Raw genomic sequence first — 24,778 nt, 5'->3', positions numbered from 1 at the left:
TTGTAGGCTGGTTTTCTTTGCTTTATGTCTAAAAGCCACTTATGAGTGAGTACATGTGATAATTGTCTTTCTGGGTCTGGGTTACCTCACTCAATATGACGTTTGATAGATCCATCCATTTGCCTGCAAATCAGAGAAGTGCAAATCAAAACAACTCTGAGATTTCATCTTACACCTGTAAGAATGGCCAAGATCAAAAACACTGATGACAACTTATGCTGGAGAGGTTGTGGGGAAAAGGGAACACTCCTGCATTGCTGGTGGGAGTACAAATTGGTACAGCCCCTTTGAAAATCAGTATAGTAATTTCTCAGAAAATTAGAAAACAACCTTCCTCAAGACCCAGCAATACCACTTTTGGGTATATCCAGAGGATGCTCAATTGTACCACAGGGACATGTGCTCAACTATGTTCATAGCAGCTTTGTTTGTCATAGCCAGAACCTGGAAACAACCTAAATGCCCCTCGACCGAAGAATGGATAAGAAAAACGTGGTACATTTACACAGTGGAGTACTACATAGTTAAAAGTATCTTTTAAGATAATGGATTTAGCTGGGCGGTGGTGGCTCATACCTTTAATCCCAGCACTTGGGAGGCAGAGTCAGGTGGATCTCTGTGAGTTCGAGGCCAGTCTGGTCTACAAGAGTGAGTTCCAGGACAGACCCCAAAGCTACAGAGAAACTCTGTCTCAAAAAACCAAAAAAAAAAAAAAAAAGAAGAAGAAGAAAAAGACTACGACAAAGATAATGGCCTTGTGAGCACTGATAGGCACTGTGAGTGTTTAAGATGCAACTTGTAGATTCTCAGAGGGATCACCTGGGACCAGCTGCCCTGCTGTGCCTGAACTCACGGCAGTTAGGATCCAGGCACAGACAACAGAGTTTTGGGGCAGTCTTTCAGAACTTGTAGAGTAACTGAACAAAACTCTTTTTCCTCTGTCTTTAGCATTGTCGTGATAAGTGGGTCATTTAATTTATTTTGTGTTGGGGGAGGGCATGCCACAGCAAGTGTTTAGATTAGAGGACAACTTTCTGGGTTCCTTTCCTCAGATGTGGAGTTTCCAGGGTTCAAACTTGGGTCTTGAGGCTTGGCAACAAGTACCTTACCTGCTGGGCCTTCTCAGCAGCCCACTGGCCATTGTTTGAGCAAACATTTACTGTGAGCTGACGCCTATTCAATCCTGGAGATCCAGAGGTGAATAGAACACAGTTTATTTCTTTAAATGGCACTTCAGCCAGAACACTGTAAAGTGACCTGGTCTGCCTATTGTAAAGAGATTCCAGAAGGTCCTAGTTGTTCACTAGATCCAGAGTGAAGTTGAAGTCACTGATGAGTGGTGTCTGTGGGCTGTGGAGTTTCTCTGTGTAGACCTGGCCACCTTGGAACTCGCTCTGTAGACCAAGCTGGTCTTGAACTTAGAGATCCATCTGCCTCTGTCTCCCAAGTGCTGGGATTAAAGGCGTGTGCCACCTGATTTGGAGTTTTTTAAGGAGGTAAAAATGTCTATGAATAAAGAGAGTGAGGTGATGGAATATGAATTGTCAAAGACTGTCATGTGTCATGTGCTTCCTGTCTCACAACAAAAAGGAACATTTTTTTACTGTATGTACAGACCTGCCTTTGAAAACTAGGGTGACCAGCTACCATGTTGTGCTTGACACAGCCGGCTGCTTAGAATGCAGGCGGGTCAGCTGGAGTCAGGCCGCAGGAGGACTTGGGAAGGTCCTCTGCTCAGGAAAACAAGTGTCTGACCTGGTAGGCTGAGAGGACATCTGCAGGATGATGAGTTTGCCTGGGTAGGTGTTTCCAGTGGTTCTGAAAGTTAGGGTCCTGTGCATTGTCAGGGGGCATTGGAGAATACTGTGGAACTCCTGTCTGTAAGTCTAGAGACTGGAGCTGTGCACTCTTGTTTGTGAGTTCCTTGCCGCCTTCCTCACAAAGCAGAACAGTTGATCTGCCTCAGCTCTGAGCTTTGTGGGCTTCACGTAAGAGGATGAGGATGACATAGAATAACGGAATCAGTCTGTGCAGTGTGCCCTTACGGCAACAGCTGAGAGGGCCAGGCCACACTAGAAAGCCACTGTCTCTGTCTTAACCCTATGACCTTACTTGCATGGCTCAATAGTGAAGCTCTTACCTGGCAAACCCGAGGCCCTGGACTCCACAAGTATCAAATATCAATCAGCCTGTCAGAAAAGAACTCCCACCAGACACAGCCCCTGCGTGGTGCATCAGCAGCACCAACAAAGAGCTGTAGGGAGGTTGGGTGAGGTCCAGGGCAAGCCACTGCTGTTCATACAGTGATGCTTTAGAAACTGCACCCACTAGTCTTGACGACTGCCCAGTAGATGTGGAAGAGGCAGGTTCAGTGTGCCTCCCTCCCTGGGGATATGCTCCATGCTGTGTTGTCCCTAAGGAATAATGAGTAAATTAAGAGTCATGGTTGCTGGACTGGAGAGATGGCTCAGTGGTTAGGAGCATTGCCTGCTCTTCCAAAGGTCCTGAGTTCAATTCCCGGCAACCACATGGTGGCTCACAACCATCTATAATGAGATCTGGTGCCCTCTTCTGGCCTGCAGACATACACACAGACAGAATATTGTGTACATAATAAATAAATATTTAAAAAAAATAAATAAAAGAGTCATGGTTGCTCTCACTTTACAGCTGGTTAGGTGTTTATCCCCTAGTGCATCCCCTAGTGATGTCTTGTGAGGCTGTGAGTATGAGCTCTTGGTGATTCCTGGGGCTTCCCGGCTGAGCACAGCTTTGAGCATCTTTGTCCTCCTAGGCTTTACAGAACACACAGCAGCCAGAGTCTCCCCAAGCTGGGGCTTGGCCTTTCTCAAAACAACCTTTCTTCTGAACTGACTTTGCGTTCACATCTTACCACAAGCCACCTTCCAGTCAGACAGAGTTTGAGCCATGTTCCAGTCCTGCTGCGGCAGCTTTGTCTTTGGTTCAGGTTTGACTAATTAGACTCGTTAATAACAGTCTGTTCTGGGGAGAGCTGCCCAGGTTCTGACCACTTTCTTTTCTTCCAGTTTTTTTTTCTTTTTTTTTTTTCTTTGCAGTGTTGGGGACCAAACCTGGGGCCTTGCACATGTAGACAAGTTTCTAGGGCTGAGTAAAATCCCAGCCTCTGTCTTGTTTACACACGAGTGAGGTGGTGGCTCTGCTGTGATTGCCACTCCTAATGTATCTTACTGGTGGTAGAGTAAGGAGCGTTGTAGGCGCCACTGTTTACAAGCATGGGCAGAGTGACCTGCTGCACCACCGTGAGACTTCACAAAGGTCTGTTTTCATTAGCCCAGATTTAACTTTTCAGAAAGAATTATTAAATTTAGGATACTAAGTTTGTAGTAAGTTCAGAACATGCTTATAATTTTATTATTGTTTATTTTGTTTCAGTGAAAAGTGTTAGCAGGCGAGTAGCCAAGAATGTTTCTTTGGAGGCGTTTAGGAAAGGGCCAGGACTCAGGACAGAAAGGTGGGGACACCATGGTTTCTGAAGAGCGAACCAAGAAAGCTTGTTGCTGGAAAGGGCTTGAGAAGTCATCTCCTTCAGTTCCCTGTTCCGGTTAATCATGAGGAAAGTGAGGTTGAGAGAGGTTAGGTGACTTCCCCAAAGCCACACAGGCCACACGACTGTTTAGCAGCTTCTTTCTGAGGCTGCAGCTCGCCACTTCCTACTTAGCATAAGAGACATTTTCCTTGTCTGTATCTCTTTATTTTAGTTTTTACATTACAAGGAGAGTTTGTTTATTGAGTATATCCTATTGAGATTTCTTTAGAGCATATGTGATGTTTCTGTGGTCCTGTGAACAGCCATTAAACAGCCTGCTTTACAGCGTCAGCCCAGACTGGAGTGGCGCAGCAGGGCGAGCTGAGTTCCAGGTCATGTGGCCAATATTAGAACTGGCATTTAGGCTTGAGGTCTCTGTGACCTGTTACTCCTGTACCCCTGTGGCTCCTGGTGATGTAATGCAGATCTCTTCAGTGTGGGCAGTGGTCATCTTCAGAGTGTGTCCTGGGCGCTGCTAAAGGCAAAGATATGCTAGTGGGTGGGGTGAGCCCTGCTCAGGGGAGCCCCAGCACTTAGCAGGCGCTTGGCTAATTTCCCTCTTGTCTCTGTAAGATAAATGGTGTTTTCTGGTTGAATAGTTGAGGCCCAGATAGGCTCAGGGACTTGCCCAGCTCCTTATCACAAACCCACATGGCCCATTTCCTAGCTTATCCTCGGCCCCTTCTAGCATAGATTTCACCACTTCTGCTCTTTTCTGTCTTACACCAAGATTGTCTAAGTACTTCCCAAAAATAATGAGCCACGTGTGGGTGTGTTCATTCTCCAGAATGAATCACTGTGAACGAGGCCAGCACCAACGAAAAAAAGACTAAATATCGGAATCGGGGGCTCCTGACTCCTCTGCCCCGCTAGTTGGCGACTCTACAGGGACTGCTTTTGAAAAGGTGGCTGTGGGTTTGGCTGTGTCTCACCGTGCTCAGAACAGTCGTCTCTTGAAGTTGCTAATTTCCCTTTCTTGTTTCCCAAAATAGACCCACTGCTGTTTTCTTTGTTGGACGGCACAACATGGGTGCTGAGATGTGTGTCTAAGGGACACAGAAGGGGTCGGCAGGACTCCTGGAGGAAGAAAAGGGGGTCCTAGCAGTGTTCTGAGACTTGAATAAATTTTAAGTTCTTAAGAGGAGTAAGACAGAGCCTGACTTGGAGCCTGTGATCCCAGCACTGTAGAGACAGGAGGGTGGAGGGTTCAAGGCCAGGAGGACTACTTAGTGCAGGGTCTCAGACAAGCAGACCAAGTGAGAGGAGTACTTAGTGCAGGGTCTCAGACCAAGTGAGAGGACTTGCAAGTACGAGTCTGGGAGGGAAATTTGAGATTTTCTTCATCTCGAGTCTAGAAGGTTAGACCTGAGGTCCACGGGAAACTTGCTGGAAAAACTCCTTTTCTGATCTGAGTCCTTGTCTTACCTGCTTCAAATACTCTGCCTGTAAAAAAAGCAGTGTAACCCAAGCTACGGGCAGGCCGCTGCATGTTTGGGAATTCATCTCAGAAGATAGAGATCTCATCAATCCCTGCAAAACACATGGGGCCCTACATGGAAGGGCTCCATGTCTATCTGCTTTCCTCTTACCCCCACCCCCAAATCCTTGTGTCCTTGTGTCCCTGAATGGGAACAACAAAGGATTGTCTTGGGTCCAGAGCATAGACGACGAGATGAATGAAGATGAGCTCTTTGTAGCCTGGGCTTTCCTTTGGATTGGCCACAAATCTTTTTACTGTAGTGAGCTTAGGGTGCAGGCCTTCCCACCGAGTGTGCCATGGCGGTCTTGCGCCCGTTCCCCGTCCCTTGGTGAGTGAGTGCCTTATTCAGCACTGCATGTACCAGCTTCAGTATTGTAGCCAGTGCTGCATTCCTGCCCATCCCAGGAGGTCAGGGCTAGGTTAGGCTTGGGAGACAGTAGAGGAGCAGCAACTGTCTGTGCTATTCTTGTTAGTCAGATAAATAAAGGATTGCAGATTCCAGGGCTGTTGAGTAGCTTTCAGAGGCACCAAGTTCATTTACAGTGATTTCCTGCCGGTGGCACACACTTACGTGTGGTACATACCCAGCAAAACTCATTAGTGCCAGTGGGGATTGTGTATCCTGCCTAGTTGAGAAAAGGGGAGGGAGTGTGTGTGTGTGTGTGTGTGTGTGTTACATACACACACATGAGTGTACATATGCATGCCAAGTGCTGCTTGGGTCCTTTTGGTATGGTTTAAATTTATTACACACTTTATTTGCATGATCTCATTTCCTCCTCACAATAACTTTGTGAAGTGGGCCTTCAAATTCTGTATGGAGAATATCCTCCTTGGCCCTCATGAAAGGGTACCAACCATGAACTAAAGGGAGAAGGTGATAATGGAGGCCGGGAAAAACTCCAAAAGAAGTAGTAATTGAGGCAGAGTTTTAAAGGATTTAGGCAGGAAAACAAACAAACAAAATGCCAACACTGCAGTGAAAGGATGTGTGAGAGCATGCCTGCTGTGTCCTGGAAACTGTGGTGCTGGTACCCAGGAAGACATGGATGAGAGTGGCCCCAGGACTCGGTAGCTGTGTGTGGAATGTGGAGAGCACCTGTTCTCCAACGGGAAGGCTCCATCCATCTAGCAGGGTCATTTGGAAGGAGTAGGTGGTTCATTTGTCTTCATGGGCATACAGCAGAGCCGTTAGGAACTTTGGGGCCTACAAAGCTTTTTCTGGGAGCTAAAGTTAAAGTGCAAAGGTGCCTTCTGAGGCCGCCTTTCCTGCCCATTTCTGTAAACGGTGCTTATTTGGGGGAAATGAACTGTACCGAGGGGGTCCTTCTGAGTCTGGAAAAGGACCTGAAGGAAGATCTTACATTCCTGTTGATACCTGCTCCTCCGTGTCCTGTAGCTCTGCTGTGTGCATGTACTAGCTGCCTACAGACCAACTACACGTGTGAAACAGATGGGGCCTGCATGGTCTCCATCTTCAACCTGGATGGCATGGAGCACCACGTGCGCACCTGCATCCCCAAAGTCGAGCTGGTTCCTGCCGGAAAGCCCTTCTACTGCCTGAGCTCTGAGGATCTGCGCAACACCCACTGCTGCTACAGTGACTTCTGCAACAAAATTGACCTCAGGGTGCCCAGTGGTGAGTGGACACCCTTCGCTTGTCTCCCTTGTCCCTCCGTTCTGCTCTGCTAAGTGATAGCTGAAGGTGGATTTGATGCTCCTTGAGGTGACGACAAAGGCAGAAGGCGAGAAGAGATTTCCTAGTTAGTCCCAGAGCTCCCAGCTACTTGTGGGGTGGCGAATGTCAGCAGCAGAGCCATGTGAGGGACACACCTGGGGCTGGGGTGAATTAGTGTGAGCAAGGCTAGGATTAGAAAGGGTGGTGAGCACATTGGAGAAGGGTAGACAGCTCCCTGCGCAGCTCTGCCCTTTAGCAGGTCTTTCTGAGGGAAGACTGACCAGAGCCTGGAGAAGCCTGGGCCAAGCCTGCAATTCTGACGTACCTTGAACATCCAGCGTGGGTGTGGTTCCACTGTTGGATGGTGGTTCACTGAGGGAAAGGTGACACCTGAGAGTATCCAGGCATAGGCTAGCCCAGGAAGACAGGGGAAACCACAACTGAGGGTCTTTAACATGACGTACAGTTTCAGGGATAAATTGGGCCACACCATTCTCTTGTTTTGACTGGTTCTTCCCTCCTCTCACTCGTTTTCCCAGGGCACCTCAAGGAGCCTGAGCACCCCTCCATGTGGGGCCCTGTGGAGCTGGTGGGCATTATCGCTGGCCCAGTCTTCCTCCTGTTTCTCATCATCATCATCGTCTTCCTTGTCATCAACTATCACCAGCGTGTCTACCACAACCGCCAGAGACTGGACATGGAGGATCCCTCGTGTGAGATGTGTCTCTCCAAAGACAAGACACTCCAGGATCTTGTCTATGATCTCTCCACGTCAGGGTCTGGCTCAGGTACTAGGTTCTCCAGGCACTGTGTGTGTTGGCCCTTACAGCTGGTTCTCAGCAGGAGAGAGTGTTTATGAGGAAAGCTGGGCCCTGCTGTGTTGAGTCATTTGGTTTCATAATTCTCATCTGGAGTCTGACGTGTAATAAGATATGCTAATGGCTATACCGAAAATCTTTCATTCTCCAAAATTCCAGAGGTCAAGTGCAAAACTTTTTCTTCAGAAACTCTGCCTCTCTCCAGCTGTTGTAGCTGTGTGTCTGTGAAAACTGAGCTGGTTCCATCTGACCAGTGGCATGCTCAGTTGAAGGGCTCCTCAAACAAGAGTGTGTTGGATTCCTGAGGTGCTGACAGCTAATCATTGATCTCTGCACAGCCACAAGGGGAGTTTGAGGACACTGAGCAAAGCTTAGAATGGAGACTTGGTGAATCATTGACTTGTTCCATTGCCCATGGTCTTTCAGTGAGAGTTATCAGAAAGGCAGCTTGAGCTTCCAGCATAGTTTGGCCCCCATTTCCTGTAGTGCTTCTTGTTGTCCAAGGCTTTCTTTTTTTTTTTTTTTAAATATTTATTTATTTAATATTCTGTCTGTGTGTATGCCTGCAGGCCAGAAGAGGGCACTAGACCTCATTACAGATGGTTGTGAGCCACCATGTGGTTGCCGGGAATTGAACTCAGGACCTTTGGAAGAGCAGGCAATGCTCTTAACCACTGAGCCATCTCTCCAGCCCCTGTCCAAGGCTTTCTTAGATGAGACATTGACCTCAGCTATGGACCTTGACATGAAACTAGAACTCGGGATGGAAAGACCCGAGGTTGCTCAACCAACAAAGACAAAAAAAGTTAAATGTGTGGTTGTGGGAGAACATAGCTGAAGTCATCTGCACCCCAGTACTAGCACTCGAGAGGCTGAGTGAGGCAGGAGAATTGCCTCAAGTTCAAGGTCAGCGCAGGCTGCCTAATAAGTGTCAGGCCAACCAGGACTACATAGTGAGTCTCTGTCTCAAACCCAGCTCAGCTAACTATTAGATGTGCGTCTAACTGGAAAGACACGTTGCTGCTGCTGCAGTGAAGATAAATGATATTGTCAGAGCTATTCTGTTCTTCTGAAACATGGAAAAAGGCTGGGCGGTGGTGGCGCATGCCTTTAATCCCAGCACTCGGGAGGCAGAGGCAGGCGGATCTCTGGGAGTTCGAGGCCAGCCTGGTCTACAAGAGCTAGTTCCGGGACAGGCACCAAAGCTACAGAGAAACCCTGTCTCAAAAAAAAAAAAAAATGGATAAAGCATTCAGAAGGCAGTGTTGTCATGCGAGCTGGAACCCAGGCCTCACTGTGACTCTGTTTCCCTGCCATGGGCTACAAGGAAGTTGTGCCATCAGTTATGGCCAGATGCCCTCCAAGAACACAGGGAATCCTGTGAGGGCTGACAGCTCCTGAACGTTAGTGGTTTTGCCGTTATGAAGCTCGGCAGCAGAGAGCACCAACATGAATATATTTAAAAGCTGCGTATTTTTAGAAACCTAGAAATATCTGGCGTGTGCTTTTCCACCAAAGGCAGGGCAGTGGCTGAAAGTGCCTGAGAGAGAGAGTTCTGGTGTCCTAGGGTTTTCAGATCCAAGTCAGCTGAGGTCAAGAAGTCCTGTGCACATTTTGTCCAGAATAAGGCAGTTCATGGCTGTTTCCCCTTGGGTAGTTCAGTCCATTCTTTGGTACAGAGTGTACAGAGCTTCCAAGGTGTTGGTCTTGTTTTTAATTATGTGTGTGTTGCAGGGGAACAGAGCAGAGGGTCAGACCTGTTGGAGCTGTACTTTGTGAGCCACCTTCTGATGTGGTTCTGGGGACTGGACTTGGATCTTCTGGAAGAATAGTTGCATTTTCTTTCATTTTTACTTTTTTTGGGGGGAGGAGGGGACAAGATCTCACTATGTAACTTTGGCTAGCCTGGAACTCACTATGTAGACTAGGTTAACCCGAAGCTCACAGAGATCTACTCTTTGCCTCCTGAGTGTTTGATTGAAGATGCACACCACCATGCCTGGCTCAGTATGTGCTCTTAACCATCGAGCCATCTCTCTAGCCTGGGTGTTGAGTCTTTAAAACACTAAGCTCACTCCATCTTTTAACAAATATGTGCTGAATGCCCTCTGAGAACAAAGGTTAAAAAAAAGCTGGCCTAGGGTTGGATAGGCTGGCAGTGTTGTTGAGGGATCTTACAGAGGTGTGTACATGTGAGGCAGGCAGGCAGGGAACATTCCAGACCACAGAACAGACTTTGAATGCAAAGAACAAAAAGCCATGAAGGTTTCCTGGTGTGTTTATAGACTCACAATAAGGAGTTGGGGCTGGAGAGATGGCTCAGCGGTTAGGAGCATTACCTGCTCTTCCAAGGGTCCTGAGTTCATTTCTCAGCAACCACATGGTGGCTCACAACCATCTGTAATGAGGTCTTGTGCCATCTTCTGGCCTTCAGGCATACATACAGACAGGATATTGTAAAATAAATAAATAAATAAATATTTAAAAAAAAAAGGAGTTGGGCATGGTATGCCTAGCGCAGGCAAAGGCAGGCGGCCAGGATGAAGGGCTGTGGGACCACACTTTGTCTTGCATCAGAGCTTCCCCTGAGAGTTCTTACATGGGCAAGTGAATGCTTTTTTCCCCCACTTTGGATGAAACGAAATTTTGGCAGTGGTGCGGAGGATGGATCCATTCACTTGCCAGTCTCCTGTTAGAAAGGGCGGGTGGAGCAGGGCTGGTGTGGGCGTGTAGGGCAATGGCAGGGGGAAGTGAGGGAGAAAGACCAGTGGGAAGCCTTTCAGAAGGGGCCAGAGTGTGACAGGGCAGAGCGTGAGGGGAAGGATGGGCCTGACAGACCCTTCTGACGGTCCTGTCCAGTGTGAGCAGAGCACTGGTGTGGAGTCAGTCCTGGAGTTTGATTCCTGCTTGGTTTTTTTGTTTGTATCAATTTGAACTAGTTATATAATATCCCCTTTTGAGCCTTACTAGTTTTCTTGTCTGTACAGTGGTGATAATAGCAATGCCTGCCTTCTGAACATTAAGAAATGAGGTAATTTCTGTAAAACCCTTAGCACACAGCAAATCCACCAAACCTGGGGATTCCTAACAGCTGCTATTTGGTCCAGGGAGGGAGTGGATGAAGGTAAAGTCAGTCATGATGGTGAGGGTGATTGGACAACCAGAGAGACAGACACTGAATGAGGCGAATGAAGCCCTGGTGAGCCCGCCAGGATGGTCAAGTGAGTCATTTTTAGTGTGGGTAGTTGCCCTGTACACCTGGAGCCTTCCTGTTGGCCATGCAGCGTTGCCCTCTAGTGGCTACTGAGCAGGGTGGCCAGGAAGGCAGTGCCCATTTTGGGAGCCCCTGCTTTCACTTTTTTCAGTTCCCATCAGAATAAAGCAGGTACTGATGAGTTTGTAAATGTGGTCAAAGATTTGCATGCAAGTTTCTTATTCAACAGACCAGAGGGGCAACTAATCATGTGTGTTTTCTGTACCGACTTGCACTTAGCCTGCCAGTGGTTACCTAGCATGGCTTAGGTCTTACTGTTGGCCCTCTGTGGCTACTGGGCTAGAAGAACCTGGAGAGACACCTTGTTAAGGGTCTTTCTGGGGACGTATGCTGAGTGGCAGGCTCAGAGTTTAGCAGATTTGCATTATCAAATTTTCTCTTCATTCTTTGGCCCACAGGGTTACCCCTTTTTGTCCAGCGCACAGTGGCCCGAACCATTGTTTTACAAGAGATTATCGGCAAGGGCCGGTTTGGGGAAGTGTGGCGTGGCCGCTGGCGAGGTGGTGACGTGGCTGTGAAAATCTTCTCTTCTCGTGAAGAGCGGTCGTGGTTCCGGGAAGCCGAGATCTACCAGACAGTCATGCTGCGTCATGAGAACATCCTTGGGTTCATTGCTGCTGACAATAAAGGTACAGAGCACCCCAAATCAGTGGCATTGTGGGGGCACTAGAGAGACCCCGCTGTCCTGCAACACACACAGGAAGTCTGGATGAGATCATGGTTTCAAGCCCTTTTGAAAATGTGGAGCCTTTTATGCAAGAGAAACTCACATGGAACCCAGGTCATTAGGCAAGGAGGAAGGCTCTCCTCACCCCACACCTGCACCGAGTGTGGGCCTGGGGGGACTCCCATTTGTTTATTTTGAAAATCCCTGTGATAAGGAATTATGGTTTCCCCCTCCCAGGAAAGAGTGGTGACAGAAATGCATGCAGCCATCTCCTACAACACAGCCAGCATTGTATACTCTTGTGGCAGCCACCGAAGAACAAAGACCTGCCTGTTCCCGGAGTGTTACCTAGTAGTTGTGAGACTGTACCTAAGGCCCCTGAGCTGCTGCTGCTGATTCCCCGTTTCTTCCCCTCTCCTCCCTCTTCTCCCTCCCCCTCTCCTTTCTCTCCCTTTTCTCCCTCTCTTCTCTCCTCCCCCTCTTCTCCCTCTCCTTCTCCTGTCCTCCTCCTCCTTCCTCTCTCCTCTTCTTTGTTAGGGAGTTGAGGCAGAATGTTGCCATATAGTACAGCCAGACCTCAAATGTAGTCTTGTGTCTCAGCCTCTCAAATGCTGAAATTTATGATATGTGGACCACACCTGACTGTCCTGCTGCAGTGTTGAGGTTTTTGCTTGTGCCCGTTCCTATTTTGAGGACCTCATTGATGGGTAAACTAACAACTGTTGGTAAGAGGCAAGTATAAGCCAGTCTAGGTGAGTGATATTGAAGGCAGGCCCTATATAAGCTTGACAAACATGGCAAAAAACTGGACAGAAGGGAAAATCTATGTGTACATGTGCAAAGGTAAGATGTGTTTGGGTTCTGCAGATAACATGAGAGAAGCAGTGGAGAGGTAGGCAGAGACCAGGGTATGCTGGGCGTGTGTGTGTGTGTGTGTGTGTGTGTGTGTGTGTGTGTGTGTGTGCGCGTGCGCGTGTGTGTTAGCATTAGTGCATGCATGTGCGTATGTTCATGTGGTTCTTTTGTGTGAAGTCAGTATCTTTGTCTTTCTGTATTGTTCTCTGTAAATGGCACCTTTTGTCCCAACCACCCAGTCCCAAATAAACACACAAAAACATACATTAATTCCAAAATGTTTGGCTGTTAGCCCAGGCTTATTACTAACTAGCTCTTACAACTTAGTCCATTTCTATTAATCCTTGTACTGCCCCGAAGCTTGTAACCTTCACCTCTATCCCATTGTGTGTGTCTTGACTCATTCTCCATCTGGCTGGCAACTTCTATCACTCCACCCTTCTTCATCTTATCATTCTCAGTTTGGCTTTCCCACCTAACTTTATCCTCCCTTGCTATAGGCCAATCAGCTTTATTATTAACCAATGAAAGTAATACACATTCATAGTGTAGAGAAGGATTTTTCTACAGCAGTTCTCTGCCCGCTGTTTTTAGATAGTCTCTCACAAAACCCAAAGCTCACCGATTGGCTGGACTGGCTGCCAGCAAGTCCCTATGATCTTCCTGTTTCTACCCACCAATCTAATGCTAGTGTTACAGGGACGTATGTTGTGCCCGGTTTTTATCTGAGTGATGGGCATCCAAACTCAGGTTCTCGTGCTTGCACAGCAAATCCGTGAAGGAGGCAACACAGAGGTAACCATTCAAATGCTGTTCATTAATTTAATAACATTGGTCACTGTGGGCCAGGGCCTCTACCAGGCTTCCAAATCATCTTACATAAAAACAAACTACACAGAGATCCCAGGGGAAGAGGGGACAGACACCTGAAAGGTAATATACCTGAAATACAGAAATTGTGAGGTAACTGGGTATGTTTTAGAAGTCTCTGGCACTCATGACACAGCTCGCTCTGTGGCACAGTAACTTTAGAGGCTAGTGTCCACTGAGCCTCTGGGAAATGCTAAGCTTTGGTTTTGCTCCTAAGACAACCACAGAGCTTCTTCCTCACGGTGCTATGGGGTTGGAAATGACCCCAGCTGCCCCCAAGCTGAAGAGAGTCTCAGTCCTCTGAGAAAGTGCCTACTCTTGCAAACATCTTAGAATCATTGGAAGGGCCAAACCATCTTTTTGTAACAAACCAGTGGGCCCTTAAGAAGCAGTTGCTGGTTAGAGTAAGATGCTTGTCTGGGTCAGAGGTGCCAAGGTTCTCTTGATTCTGGCAGCTGATGAGAGCTGGGATCTGGCCAGTGACACCGCATGAGAACCAGGGAGAGGGAAGTCGGGCTCCTTTTTCTTGCCTTTTTACCATGATATATTCGGTGTGATGCCCTGGAACTAGCACCAGTCCAGAATTTGGGAGCTCTCAGTTCAATTTCTAATCTTCCCAGGGACAGCAGCGTAGCCTATTTTGATTCCTGGCCCTTTTCTTCCTTCCCTTCCTCTCCTGTTGTCTTTCCTCTACTCATGTGAAAGAGAAGATACAGTGCTTGTTACTCACCTCCATTGCTTCTCTGAAGGGCAGGGTAGGTTTTCTGGGCTACTCGGGCTAGTCATGCATGGAAAAGTGTTCTTGGTTCTGTAGAAGCGATGCGCGAAGGAGTTCTTCCTACTCTCATCCTGGCTCCTGGCCCGAGAATGGCCACAGGCTGGAAAGAGACTTCAGTGAGACAGGTGCTGGGCTCTGGGTTACCCAGCATTCAGGGAAGGGAGAGGCCTTTGTGGTGTTTCCTCCTTGGCAGTGGCAAATGTAGCTTTGCGAATCTCATGTCAGGGTTGTAACAAAATGGAACCCATTGCTTTCCCTCGGCACACTTTGTTCTTTCCTGGCTACCCCACATTGCAAATTTGGCAGTAAAATGGAGTATTGTTTAGAATTGTCCTCAGTCCTCTTCAGTGTTCCCCACTGTCTCAGTCACTTGTTGTTGCCGTGTTAAAACACCACAGCCAAAGCAAAGTAAAGAAGAGTTACTTTGTGCTCACTGTTCCAGGGCTTGAGTCCATGAAGATGAGGCAGGGGCAACAGGCAAGGGGCTGCTGGACAGCAGCTGAGAGCTCACATCTTGATCTACAAGCAGAAGGATGGCTCAGAAAGCCTGCCCCACCTGTCCCCAGAAACATACTTCCTCTAGCAAGGCCCCACCTCCTAGGCTTCCCAAACATCCGTCAACTGGGTCAGACAATCAGATGCCTGAGATAGTGGAGCAGACCTAAAGAAGAAATCCTGTTCCCTGTCCACCCTGGAGGTTGCTATAGGGAAGTGGGGTCCAGTGGAAGCCAGAGTTGTAGATGCAAGAAGTGTAAATCCAAGGTCCTGAACCTGGCCTTGTCTGGTTACATTGCACACCTTGTTGTTGTCACAGTCTCCTGCTCAGACTTCCTTTGTTTTCTGCAGATAACGGCACCTGGACCCAGCTGTGGCTTGTCTCTGACTATCACGAGCATGGTTCCCTGTTTGATTATCTGAACCGCTACACAGTGACCATTGAGGGGATGATTAAGCTGGCCCTGTCTGCGGCCAGTGGGTTGGCACACCTGCACATGGAGATTGTGGGCACTCAAGGTGAGCATGAACTCAGATAAGGAACAGAAAGCTTGAGACAAAAGACCTATCCATCGTCATCTGGTCCTCTTCACTGAGGTAGCTGGGACCAAACTTTGGGAATGGTAGTTTCATCTGAGTGCCAAACTGTCTGAGCAAGAACAAAAGATAAACATGTTTCTTTATTGGCTCTGTCGTCAGCCCTCTCCTGAGGAAGGTCTGAGGTGAGATTTTGGCTGCTGTTAACACGTGGCTCAGTGGTTTGCTAAGGAATAGCATTTTGGGATGCACTGTGAAAGAGTGGAACTAAGAAGAGGTCAGCATGCCACAAGCAAGAGTGTAGGAATCTCATGCTGAGGTTGGGCACTGCCTTGCACGTCTCATGGTGGCAAGACACGGGGCCCACCTGTCTGCAGGCTTTCCTGGAAGAGGACCAGGCTTCGTGCCAGATTGTCTTGTTGGCTCCAGATCCTGGGCTTGCCCCAGCAGCAGGTGTGAGCTCTGGGACTTGATTGGCCCTGGGCAGCAGCTCTTACTATGTGTGGTAGGAAGCCAGCGTGACAATCAGGCCCTAGTGTTGCAGGACTAATGTCAGTCCCAGTCCTCAGAGTCACCACCAGTTGTGTGTGTTCAGTTGTCTACCTGGGCTCTTCAGGGCTGGTGGGTGGTGGTATTATAATGTTGAACAATAACCGTGTCATTCTGAGGCATGTCAAGTACTTCAGGGAATGCTTTGATTCTCTCACATTCCCAGGAAGTACCATTGTTCTAACTGTCCAGAAGAGAAGGCTGAGCTACTCATGGGAGGCAAAACCAGGACTCGGCTCACAGAGTCTGGCTCAGAATCCATGCATTTTCTATGTGTTTATCTTCCTTAAATGTACCTGGTTTTGTCTCTTCCAGGGAAGCCTGGAATTGCTCATCGAGACCTAAAGTCAAAGAACATCCTGGTGAAGAAGAACGGCATGTGTGCCATTGCAGACCTGGGCCTAGCCGTCCGTCATGACGCAGTTACTGACACCATTGATATTGCTCCAAATCAGAGGGTGGGAACCAAACGGTAGGAAGGCCCTAGGCTTCAGCCCTCACTCATCAGGAGGAAATGAAGGAGGAAATGAAATGTCTCCTTGTCCTTGAATGGCAAATGTTGGTCTTCCCTTCCTCACATTGGAACTCTGCACAGTAGTCCTAACAGGCACTAGTACCAGGCAGAGCTCTCTGGACCCGTGTGAGCTGTGGCCCTTGCAAAGGGCCGTGGGGAACGAATTTAGAGCAGGAGGCCTGGTTTGGTGGCATATGCCTTTAGTCTCAGCACTTAGCAGGCCGAGCCAGGCAGATCTCCATGAGTTCAAATACACAGTGAGACCCTGGGGTAAGGCTTACTGGAGAAATGACTCCGTGATTAAGAACATATACTGCTCTTGCACAGGACCCAAATGTGTTCCCAACGCCCATAGCAAGTTGGATGGCTCACAGCCACCTATAATTCCAGCTCCAGGAGATCCAAAGTCCTCTTCTGACCTCCTTAGGGGGTGGGCACACACACAGAGACAGACAGACAAATAGCGAAGATATCTGTTTTAAAATAAAAAACTAGGTGGTGATGGCTGATGCTTTTATTCCCAGCACTTGGGAGGCAGAGGCAGGTAGATAGATCTCTTGAGTTCAAGGCCAGCCTGGTCTATAGAACGAGTTCCAGGACAGCCAGGGCTACACAGAAACCCTCTTGTGTGTTTTGTTTTAGTTTTTGAGTTTGTTTTTGTTTTTTTGAGACAGTTTCTCTGTGTAACAGCCAGGCTGTCCTGGAACTCCTGCTGTAGAGCAGGTCTTGAACTGACAAAGATCCTCCTGCCTCTGCCTCCCAAGTGTTGGGATCAAAGGTATGCGCCAACACCGCCGGGCAAGAAACCTTGTCTTTAAAAAATAAACAAACAGACCAAAAAAATGAAAGATTGTGCAGCAGGGTTTTGGAGGGTAGCAGCAGTCCTGACTGACGGCAGTGTAGAGGGTGGCTTACAGAACCCCTTGAAGGGGGCAGGGAATGTATCATGTTTGAGCTTGCAGAGCAAGGGTGCCAGGCTGGAGCAGAACTAAAGAAGACTGGGGACTGGCTACCTGAGGGGTTTGGCCTGCTTTCCACTGCATTGAGAAGGGAAGGAACTATATAGCTGACATCGTAAGGTGGAGGGTGAAAGAGAAGGTCTGTGCTGTATCTAAGTGGATTACTTAAGCTGCTCCTTTTTGTCGTTTGACCTGAGATTGCATCTACTCAGGCTCCAAAGTGTAGCTGGGGGTATCTGCATCATATAGTTACACACAGTCACCGTGCAGAGTCACTAAGTATGATTTTGATCACCTAGAATTGTTTTCACCCATCTGAAGTCAGGGAAGATAAAGTCAGAATGAAATTTAAGGTCGCTCCGTCACTGGTCTCCCTGTAAAGTGACAGCTCCAGTAGCCACCTGTGTGGTCCCACAGCACAGACAGTGCCAAGAAATCCAAGCAGGCTCCAATAAAAAGCATCTATGCTGAAACTTTCAGCTTGAATTCAAAGCAGGTTGTATAGCAGAAGAGAAGTGCTCACTCCTGCTTCTCAGAGAGCTGCATTGGAGTAGTGTTCTTACACATCCAGACCTCATGGGATGTACGTAACTGTGTTCCTCTTGCCATTCCAGATACATGGCTCCTGAAGTACTTGATGAAACCATCAACATGAAGCACTTTGACTCCTTCAAGTGTGCCGATATCTATGCTCTTGGGCTTGTATACTGGGAGATTGCGCGAAGATGCAATTCTGGAGGTACCTCCATCCTGCTGTCCTTCTCTACAGCCTGTGGAATGTTTGGTTCCCGAGTCCTGGAGGCAGTTGTGTTGAGACGGCAGCTTGGTGTTATGTTTGTTTGCATGGGCTAAGGATGAACTAAGGGCTTTGTTCATGTTAGACAAGACTCTTCATGTTCTAACCTTAGGACCAGCTTGTCGAATAGTGTTGTTCTTTGTGATAATCATTTTGATAACTCATTAGACATGTGACACACACACTCTTTCTCTCTCTCCCTCCCTCCTCCTCTCCCCTCACTCACTGTCTTTCTTTGTAACCTGTAGTGGAGGAGAATCCCTAGGCTGTGTATGGACCAGGGTTATGAGTCAGCAGTTTATTTTGACTTCTAGGCCTTCCAGATGCAGTCCTAGCCATGTCTCTGGGGAAGCCTTGTGCTTCCTCCTTGCAGTTAGAGTGGAGCTTTCCAGGGTGACAAGTGCTCTTAGGACTTTCTTATTTATTTATTTTTTAAATTTATTTATTATTTTACATATATAGTGTTCTGGGCACCAGATCTCATTATAGATGGGTGTGAGCTATCACGTGGTTGCTGGGAATTGAACTCAGGACCTCTGGAACAGCAGTCAGTTCTCTTAACCTCTGAGCCATCTCTCCAGCCCTCTTAGGACTTTCTTAAAGTGCCTTTTCTTCTCTCACCATTAAAGAAACAACCAAGCCCGACAGCCACAGTTGCTTGTTCACGTCAGAGTCTGAAGAAAAGGTAGCATCAGGGTTAGCAGGAATGTTTTTTTGTCAACTTCTATGAGTGTCTTATGATGGCCTCCAAATATTCTGTCATGTTCTCAAGTTCAAGAGCCTCTAGAGTGCCCCCTCCAGCAGGACCTTTTTTCTATTCCTACCCTTTTCTGACTGTGATGTCTGTGGTAGACGCAAGTAATGGAGGAGTTACTGAGGTAGACATGGGTTTGGGCCTCTTAAATTTTGATCGGTATGACTAAGTAAAGCTGATCATGAAAATTCTGGAGCTAGAATGTAATATAATATACATCCATATGTACATACATATATACATGCATGCATACATATAAGAATGTAATGTATATACATTCACACAAATATATGTGTATATGTGTGTGTGTGTGTGTGTGTACGTGTGTATGTATATGTGGTATAAGCCCCAGCATCCCTCTTTCCACAAAGAAAAGTATCATGGGTCTTTTTAAAAATTGTTGTGTATCTGTGATATGTATGTGTTCCCATAGGTACGTGCACATATGTGTACATGTGGAGGCCAGAGGTTCACCTCATGTTTTTGAGACTGGGTGTCTCACTGAACCTGGAACTCATGGGTTAGCCTGAATGGCTGAGCTGTTCCAGAGATCCTCTTGTCTTTATCTCTCCTTCTGCACTGGGTTCCAGATGTGTGCTGGCTTTTATGTGAGTCGGTTGCTCATGCCTGCACATAGGCATGTTAACCACTGAGGTGTCTCCTTAGCCCTGTCAGACAACACTTAAACTGTGAAGGAGTCTGTGTGCTCTTCCTAGTGGTCCAAAAGCCAGGGCTGACTATGTAGAAGCCACAGCACTTCCCCACCGCTTGCTGCATGTACTCATTGATATCATCACTGCAAGGCTGTAAAGATAGAAATATCACTCTCATTTTGTAGCTGAAGAAAGTGAGTGAGAGAAAGGCTACGCGCACAAGGTCACAGAGCTGAAACTCTAGCAGGCCAAGGCATGAGCTCCAGCTCCCAACTGCCCCTTAGACAAGTATTACCACGTCAAATTCTCTGTTTAAAAATCTTACCTAAGGGCTGGAGAGATGCTCAGTGGTTAAGAGCACCGGCTGCTCTTCTAAAGGACCCGGCCCCAGCTTTCATGTGGCAGCTCACAACCATCCATAACTTCAATTCCAGGGGACCTGACTCCTCCTTTCTACCTCTGCCAATGCCAGTCATACCCACGGTGCACACACATAAATCGGGAGACATTCGTACACATAAATAAATAAATCTTTTTTTCCATTTTTATTTTTTTAAGATAGAGCTTCTCTGTGTAGCCCTGGCTATCATGGAACTCGCTCTATAGAACAGACTGGCTGCGAACTCAGAGATCACCTGCCTCTGCTTCCTGAGTGCTGGGATTAAAGACGTGCACTGCCACTGCCCTGCACTTACTACGGCTTCTTATGTGTAAATCTAAAGGATAAGAATTTAAAATATGGGGGTTGGAGAGAAGGCTCAGTGGTTAAGAGCACCAGCTGTTCTTCCAGAGGTTCTGAGTTCAATTCCCAGCAACTACATGGTGGCTCACAGCCATCTGTAATGGAATCTGATGCCCTCTTCTGCTGTACATGTATATATAATAATCCAGAAATCTTTAACAGCACACACACACACTAAAAAGAAAAAAGAATTTCAAACACTCCAGTTACTTCACTTATAAAAGTGCATCATGGGATGCAGAAGCAAGAAGACTCCAAGCTGAAGGCCTCTGTGAATTTAGTGAGGCCCTGACAGGAGGTGAAGGGTGCTGCGGTTGAGTCCAGGGGTAGAGCCCTTGCCTGTGGCCTGGTGTGGAGGTGAAGATCTATAATCCTGGTGTCCGGGAGGCTGAGGCCTGAGGCCAGTATAACCACATATAGCAAGACTTTACCTCAGAAACACAAAGGAATGCTGGGGTAGGACGGGGTCTAGTGGAGTGCTTGCCCAGCTGTGTGAGGCCTTGGGTTTGACAGCACATAAAACTCAGACTGGACTGCACTTAGTGCAGCGCTAAGTCTCTTGGCTCAGAAGGTCACCTGCAGTCCATGTCCTGTAGTCTCGCTGACTGCCTTGTGTGAGGTCCATGTGGCCTCCTGTTCCTGATATCTCCTATGAATTGCTAGTTTGGTATATCAGTTAGAATAATATTCAGGTTGGGATTTTTTTGTTTATTCAAAGCAAAAATACATTGTGGGCATTAGTATGGGCTTCTGATACAGAGTGCAGAATGTCGGCCCTTCCCTTTGTGACGTTGACAGCCAAAGGTTAAAATTCCAACATGCCAGCTTTGATTCAAGGTCTTCACCTCCTGTGAGTCAGCTGTGTTCTTGTGAAGGAAGACAGCCAGGGGTTAGGCTGACCCACACCTGTAACCCACCTCAGAGACAGACTGAGGACCATGGGTTCAAGGCCAGCCTAAACCCCATCTGAGACACTGTGTTGAACCAAAAAGGGGAAAAATAATAAAGTACAGCCTCACCCACTTGCTTCCCACAGTGTTTGCTTGCAGCAGGAAGTGCAAGAGGACACGCTCCTTCCAGCACCCAGGGTTTTCAAGAGCCACTTTGCTCTCAGCACCTGACAGGACGGACCTTCTTTTTCTAGCATTAGTGTGAACTGATGGGCTTAAAAATACCATTCTCTCTTGGCCGGGTGGTGCACACTTGAGGCAGGAGGATCTTCGAGTTCAAGGCCAGCTGGTCTACTTAGTGAGTTCCAGGACAGCCAGGACTATATAGAGGGACCCTGTCTCAAAAGAATGGAGCAGGCCTTGGGAGCATGTTTGCGGGTTCTAGCAGGGGAGTGCAGCTGCATGTGTGCCCTTGACAAAAGACCGCTCTTCTTCCATTTGGGGACGGCGTGTAGCTTCAGGAGGCCCGGGGTGCACATGGAATGGGGAGGGAGGAAGGCGATACCCACCTAGCCAGCCAGATCAGCTGAATCCACCCTGGCATTGATGGGGCGACAGATGTCCCAGCCAGACCGCTCTTACTGCTCCTGTCAGACTTCTAGCTTCTAGTCTCTTTAGATGTTGTCAGCTCGGTCCATTGGGAAATGCTCACGTGACCCTAGTAGTCCAACATTTTCTGTGCTTTTTTTTTTTTTTTTAAATGAATGAAAGATTTTTTTTGGCTATGCTTGTCAGCTTCTCTTTTTGCTATTGTTTCTGAGGTGGGTTATAAGACTAGTTTGAACTCACAGTACTGCCCCAGCCTCCCATATGAGGGCACTAGGAGCCCAGACTATGTGCAGCTATGCTCCTGTGTGCGCCTTGCTGCCGTGCCTGGAATCGGCAGCCTTCTCCAGAGGAACTGGGATCATTTTTTGTGGGAAATCATTGCACAGCTCGAAGCACAGCTGTCATTGGGTTTGAGGTGACTTGCCCTTCATTCTGTTGGTGACTGTGTTATTTTCTTCTAGGAGTCCATGAAGAATATCAGCTGCCATATTATGACTTAGTGCCCTCCGACCCTTCCATTGAGGAAATGCGAAAGGTCATCTGTGACCAGAAGTTACGACCCAATATCCCCAACTGGTGGCAGAGTTATGAGGTAGGGAGCCTGCTTGACACTTAGGGCTTCCTCCATCTGCTGAATTTCTCTACGGGGGACAAAGGAGGGGTTTGTTTATTTCTTAATGGACCAACTCTGAGGTTTGCCTTCCAAGTGTATCTTTTGTCTGAAAGTCCAACATATAAGACTTTGTGATCATTAACATAGTGCCTGGCCTCGAGCGATGGGCCGTGGTTGTGTTGTGGCACACTGCACGGATTACAGGTCTCTGAGAGTTGAAGGTAGGAAGTGTGAGTGAGTTTTCTTTTCAGAGATTGCTCTGGTTCCTTCTCTGCATAGAGGTCTATGCAGCTGTTCCCGACTCTGAAGTACCCAAAGTCCCCAGCATTCCTGTCCCAGGCAGCTCAGATAACAGGGTGCTCAGTTTATGCTGTTATACACACTTAAGTCCTTTGCGGCTATGGTCATTTTTCCGGCCATTAGAGAGTGTCCCTTTGGAGGTGAAGCCATAAGAGAGGTAGTTAAGAAACGACAGAAACAAAAATAAGTAGAACTGGGGGGCCTATCAGAATTGCCTGTGGGTGTAGCCCAGTGCAAGACCTGGGGTCCATCCCTGTAGAACTGTCAAACTAGAAAAGTGACCCAGGAACCATAGGCCATGGAGATTCAGCCATGGCTTTCAGACTGGGTACCTCAGACAGAGGCAGGCCTGAGACGGTGGTCTTGGTAGAAATTCTGCAGATAAAAGAGGTTGAGAGGGAAGAATGTGGTGAAGTGGTGGAGAGAAAATTTGAATTCTAGTCATAAGGCACCTAAAATGGGGAAGTGGTTGAAATGCGAGGAGTTTTATGATAGACTCTTAACGTCCTGGAGACTTCAGGGACATGGTCTGCCCAGCACAGGGCACAGGCCCCTTACTCACAGCATTGCTTTTCTTTCTTACTTATGCAGCTTCATTGTAACAGACAAACTTAGACTTGAGGTTCCCTGTGCTGACTTCACATCCGGAGTGGGTTGTAGCACTGCAGTCTACAGTTAGCACACCTTTCATTCGCCCACTGGCCTTTACAGCTGTGCTCATAAGAACCGCTGGGTCTACTCTGGGCAGATTTCAGGTGGAGGCACAGTTCTGATTCTGGAAACCATGCCGGGTAAAGGCTTTCTCTTCAGGTATGAGTAGGGAGTTCGCCTCTACCTTTACAGAGCCTGGCCGCTAGGGGGCGTCTCTGTTCCTCAGAACACAATTATGGTCTCACATTTTAGCCAATGCCTTTGATTGCCTAAGGGAACAGCATTTCCCAATACACCTTGGGCACCTTGAAGTGGATTTAGCTGAGTATGAGGCTGAAAGAACCCACCTTGTGGTGCTGCCTTTCCCTCCCTTATACACCTGCCCCTTAGGGTAGGAAGAGGCGAGGAAGATGTTGTGGGTGGTTCTCACCTGACTGACAGGCAGGTGACAACGAGCCAGCACCAATGGCCAAGGCTTCTGTGATCACTTAGGTTTCTCTGTGCAGGCGCTGCGGGTGATGGGGAAGATGATGCGTGAGTGCTGGTACGCCAATGGTGCTGCCCGCCTGACAGCGCTGCGCATCAAGAAGACTCTGTCCCAGCTGAGCGTGCAGGAAGATGTGAAGATCTAAGCTGCTCCGCTGCCTACACAAAGAACCTGGGCAGTGAGGACGACTGCAGCCACCGTGCTTGAGCGTACCGGAGGCCTACCTCTTGTTTCTGCCCAGCCCTCTGGCCAGAGTCCTGGCCTGCAAGAGGGACAGAGCCCGGGAGACACGCACACTCCCATTTTGGGTTTGAGACAGACTTTTTATATTTACCTCCTGATGGCATGGAGTCTCGGAGAGCAAATTATGTAGAGAACTCGATGCCGCAAGTTGAACTGCAGTGGGAAATACACAGAACCCAGTGCATCTGGTGCGTAGCCAGGAATGGTAGCAGGGTGCTGGGCTCTCCCTAGAGCAGCCCCTATGCCTTGTGGTCTGTTGGACTGGAGGTTTTCCTCCAGGGACCAGTCAACCTGGCAGCACGGTATTGAGAAGAACCGGAAGTGTAGCCCCTCTGACAGTAGTCCTGAGCCACACCATCCCCTCCCCTCACGGACATCTAGAGGGACTGCCACTAGAGAGGCCACCTGCTGCCTGTCTGTCCAGCCAAGTGTGCATGTGCCGAGGTGTGTCCCACATTGTGCCTGGTCTGTGCCACGCCCTTACACGTGTGTGTGTGTCTGTAGGTGCACACTTACCTGCTTGAGCTTTCTGTGCATGTGCAGGCCAAGGTGTGCTGGTGCCTCTGTCACAGTGAGCAGCGTCTGGTTAACTTGGTGCCCTCCTGAAGGTCTCTCCTGTTCCCAGCCTCTGTCAGGGTGGTCCTCTTCTCAGCAGGCTGCTTGCCACCCTGTGTCACAGACCTTCCTCTCCCATTTCAGACCAGAACCAAAGCTGGCCCACTTGTCCATGGTAGGAGAGGCTTTTGGGTCAAAATGAGGGGAGGGGAGCAGGATGAGCAGAGACAGAATGTTGTGCAAGTCTTGGGTGTTGTGTTTCAACATCAGCCGTGGGAAACGAGCCAGCCAAGGGCATCTTCCTCAGCAGCAGTGAGGAAGGGAGGGCCAGGAGATCTGAAGCCAGATCTCGGGACTCGGATTGGAATGTGACATCTGTTTGTCCCACCCCAGAGTCTGCACACTGCAGTGTATATTTTTGGTGGTGGTGGTGGGTTTGGGGT

The 24,778-nt window shown here is 48.2% G+C and overlaps 1 protein-coding gene across 1 annotated transcript in view; it reads left to right on the top strand.

Annotated features, from left to right (window-relative positions):
- Acvr1b (activin A receptor type 1B) overlaps positions 1-24,778 on the top strand; it is a 38,648-nt gene extending 13,870 nt beyond the window's left edge. Inside the window, exons 2-9 of the mRNA XM_041646046.1 lie at positions 6,448-6,687; positions 7,266-7,514; positions 11,217-11,447; positions 14,835-15,002; positions 15,885-16,041; positions 17,657-17,781; positions 21,948-22,078; positions 23,557-24,778. Coding sequence (XP_041501980.1) covers positions 6,448-6,687; positions 7,266-7,514; positions 11,217-11,447; positions 14,835-15,002; positions 15,885-16,041; positions 17,657-17,781; positions 21,948-22,078; positions 23,557-23,682 — 1,427 coding nt within the window. The 3' untranslated portion in view covers positions 23,683-24,778. The remainder of the gene's footprint in view (positions 1-6,447; positions 6,688-7,265; positions 7,515-11,216; positions 11,448-14,834; positions 15,003-15,884; positions 16,042-17,656; positions 17,782-21,947; positions 22,079-23,556) is intronic.

The sequence above is a fragment of the Microtus oregoni genome, unplaced genomic scaffold, assembly GCF_018167655.1.
Source record: "Microtus oregoni isolate MIOR12 unplaced genomic scaffold, Mior012 000118F_ref0000498, whole genome shotgun sequence".
NCBI classification, from domain to species: Eukaryota; Metazoa; Chordata; class Mammalia; order Rodentia; family Cricetidae; genus Microtus; species Microtus oregoni.
This window is presented reverse-complemented; position numbering and strand designations above follow the sequence as displayed.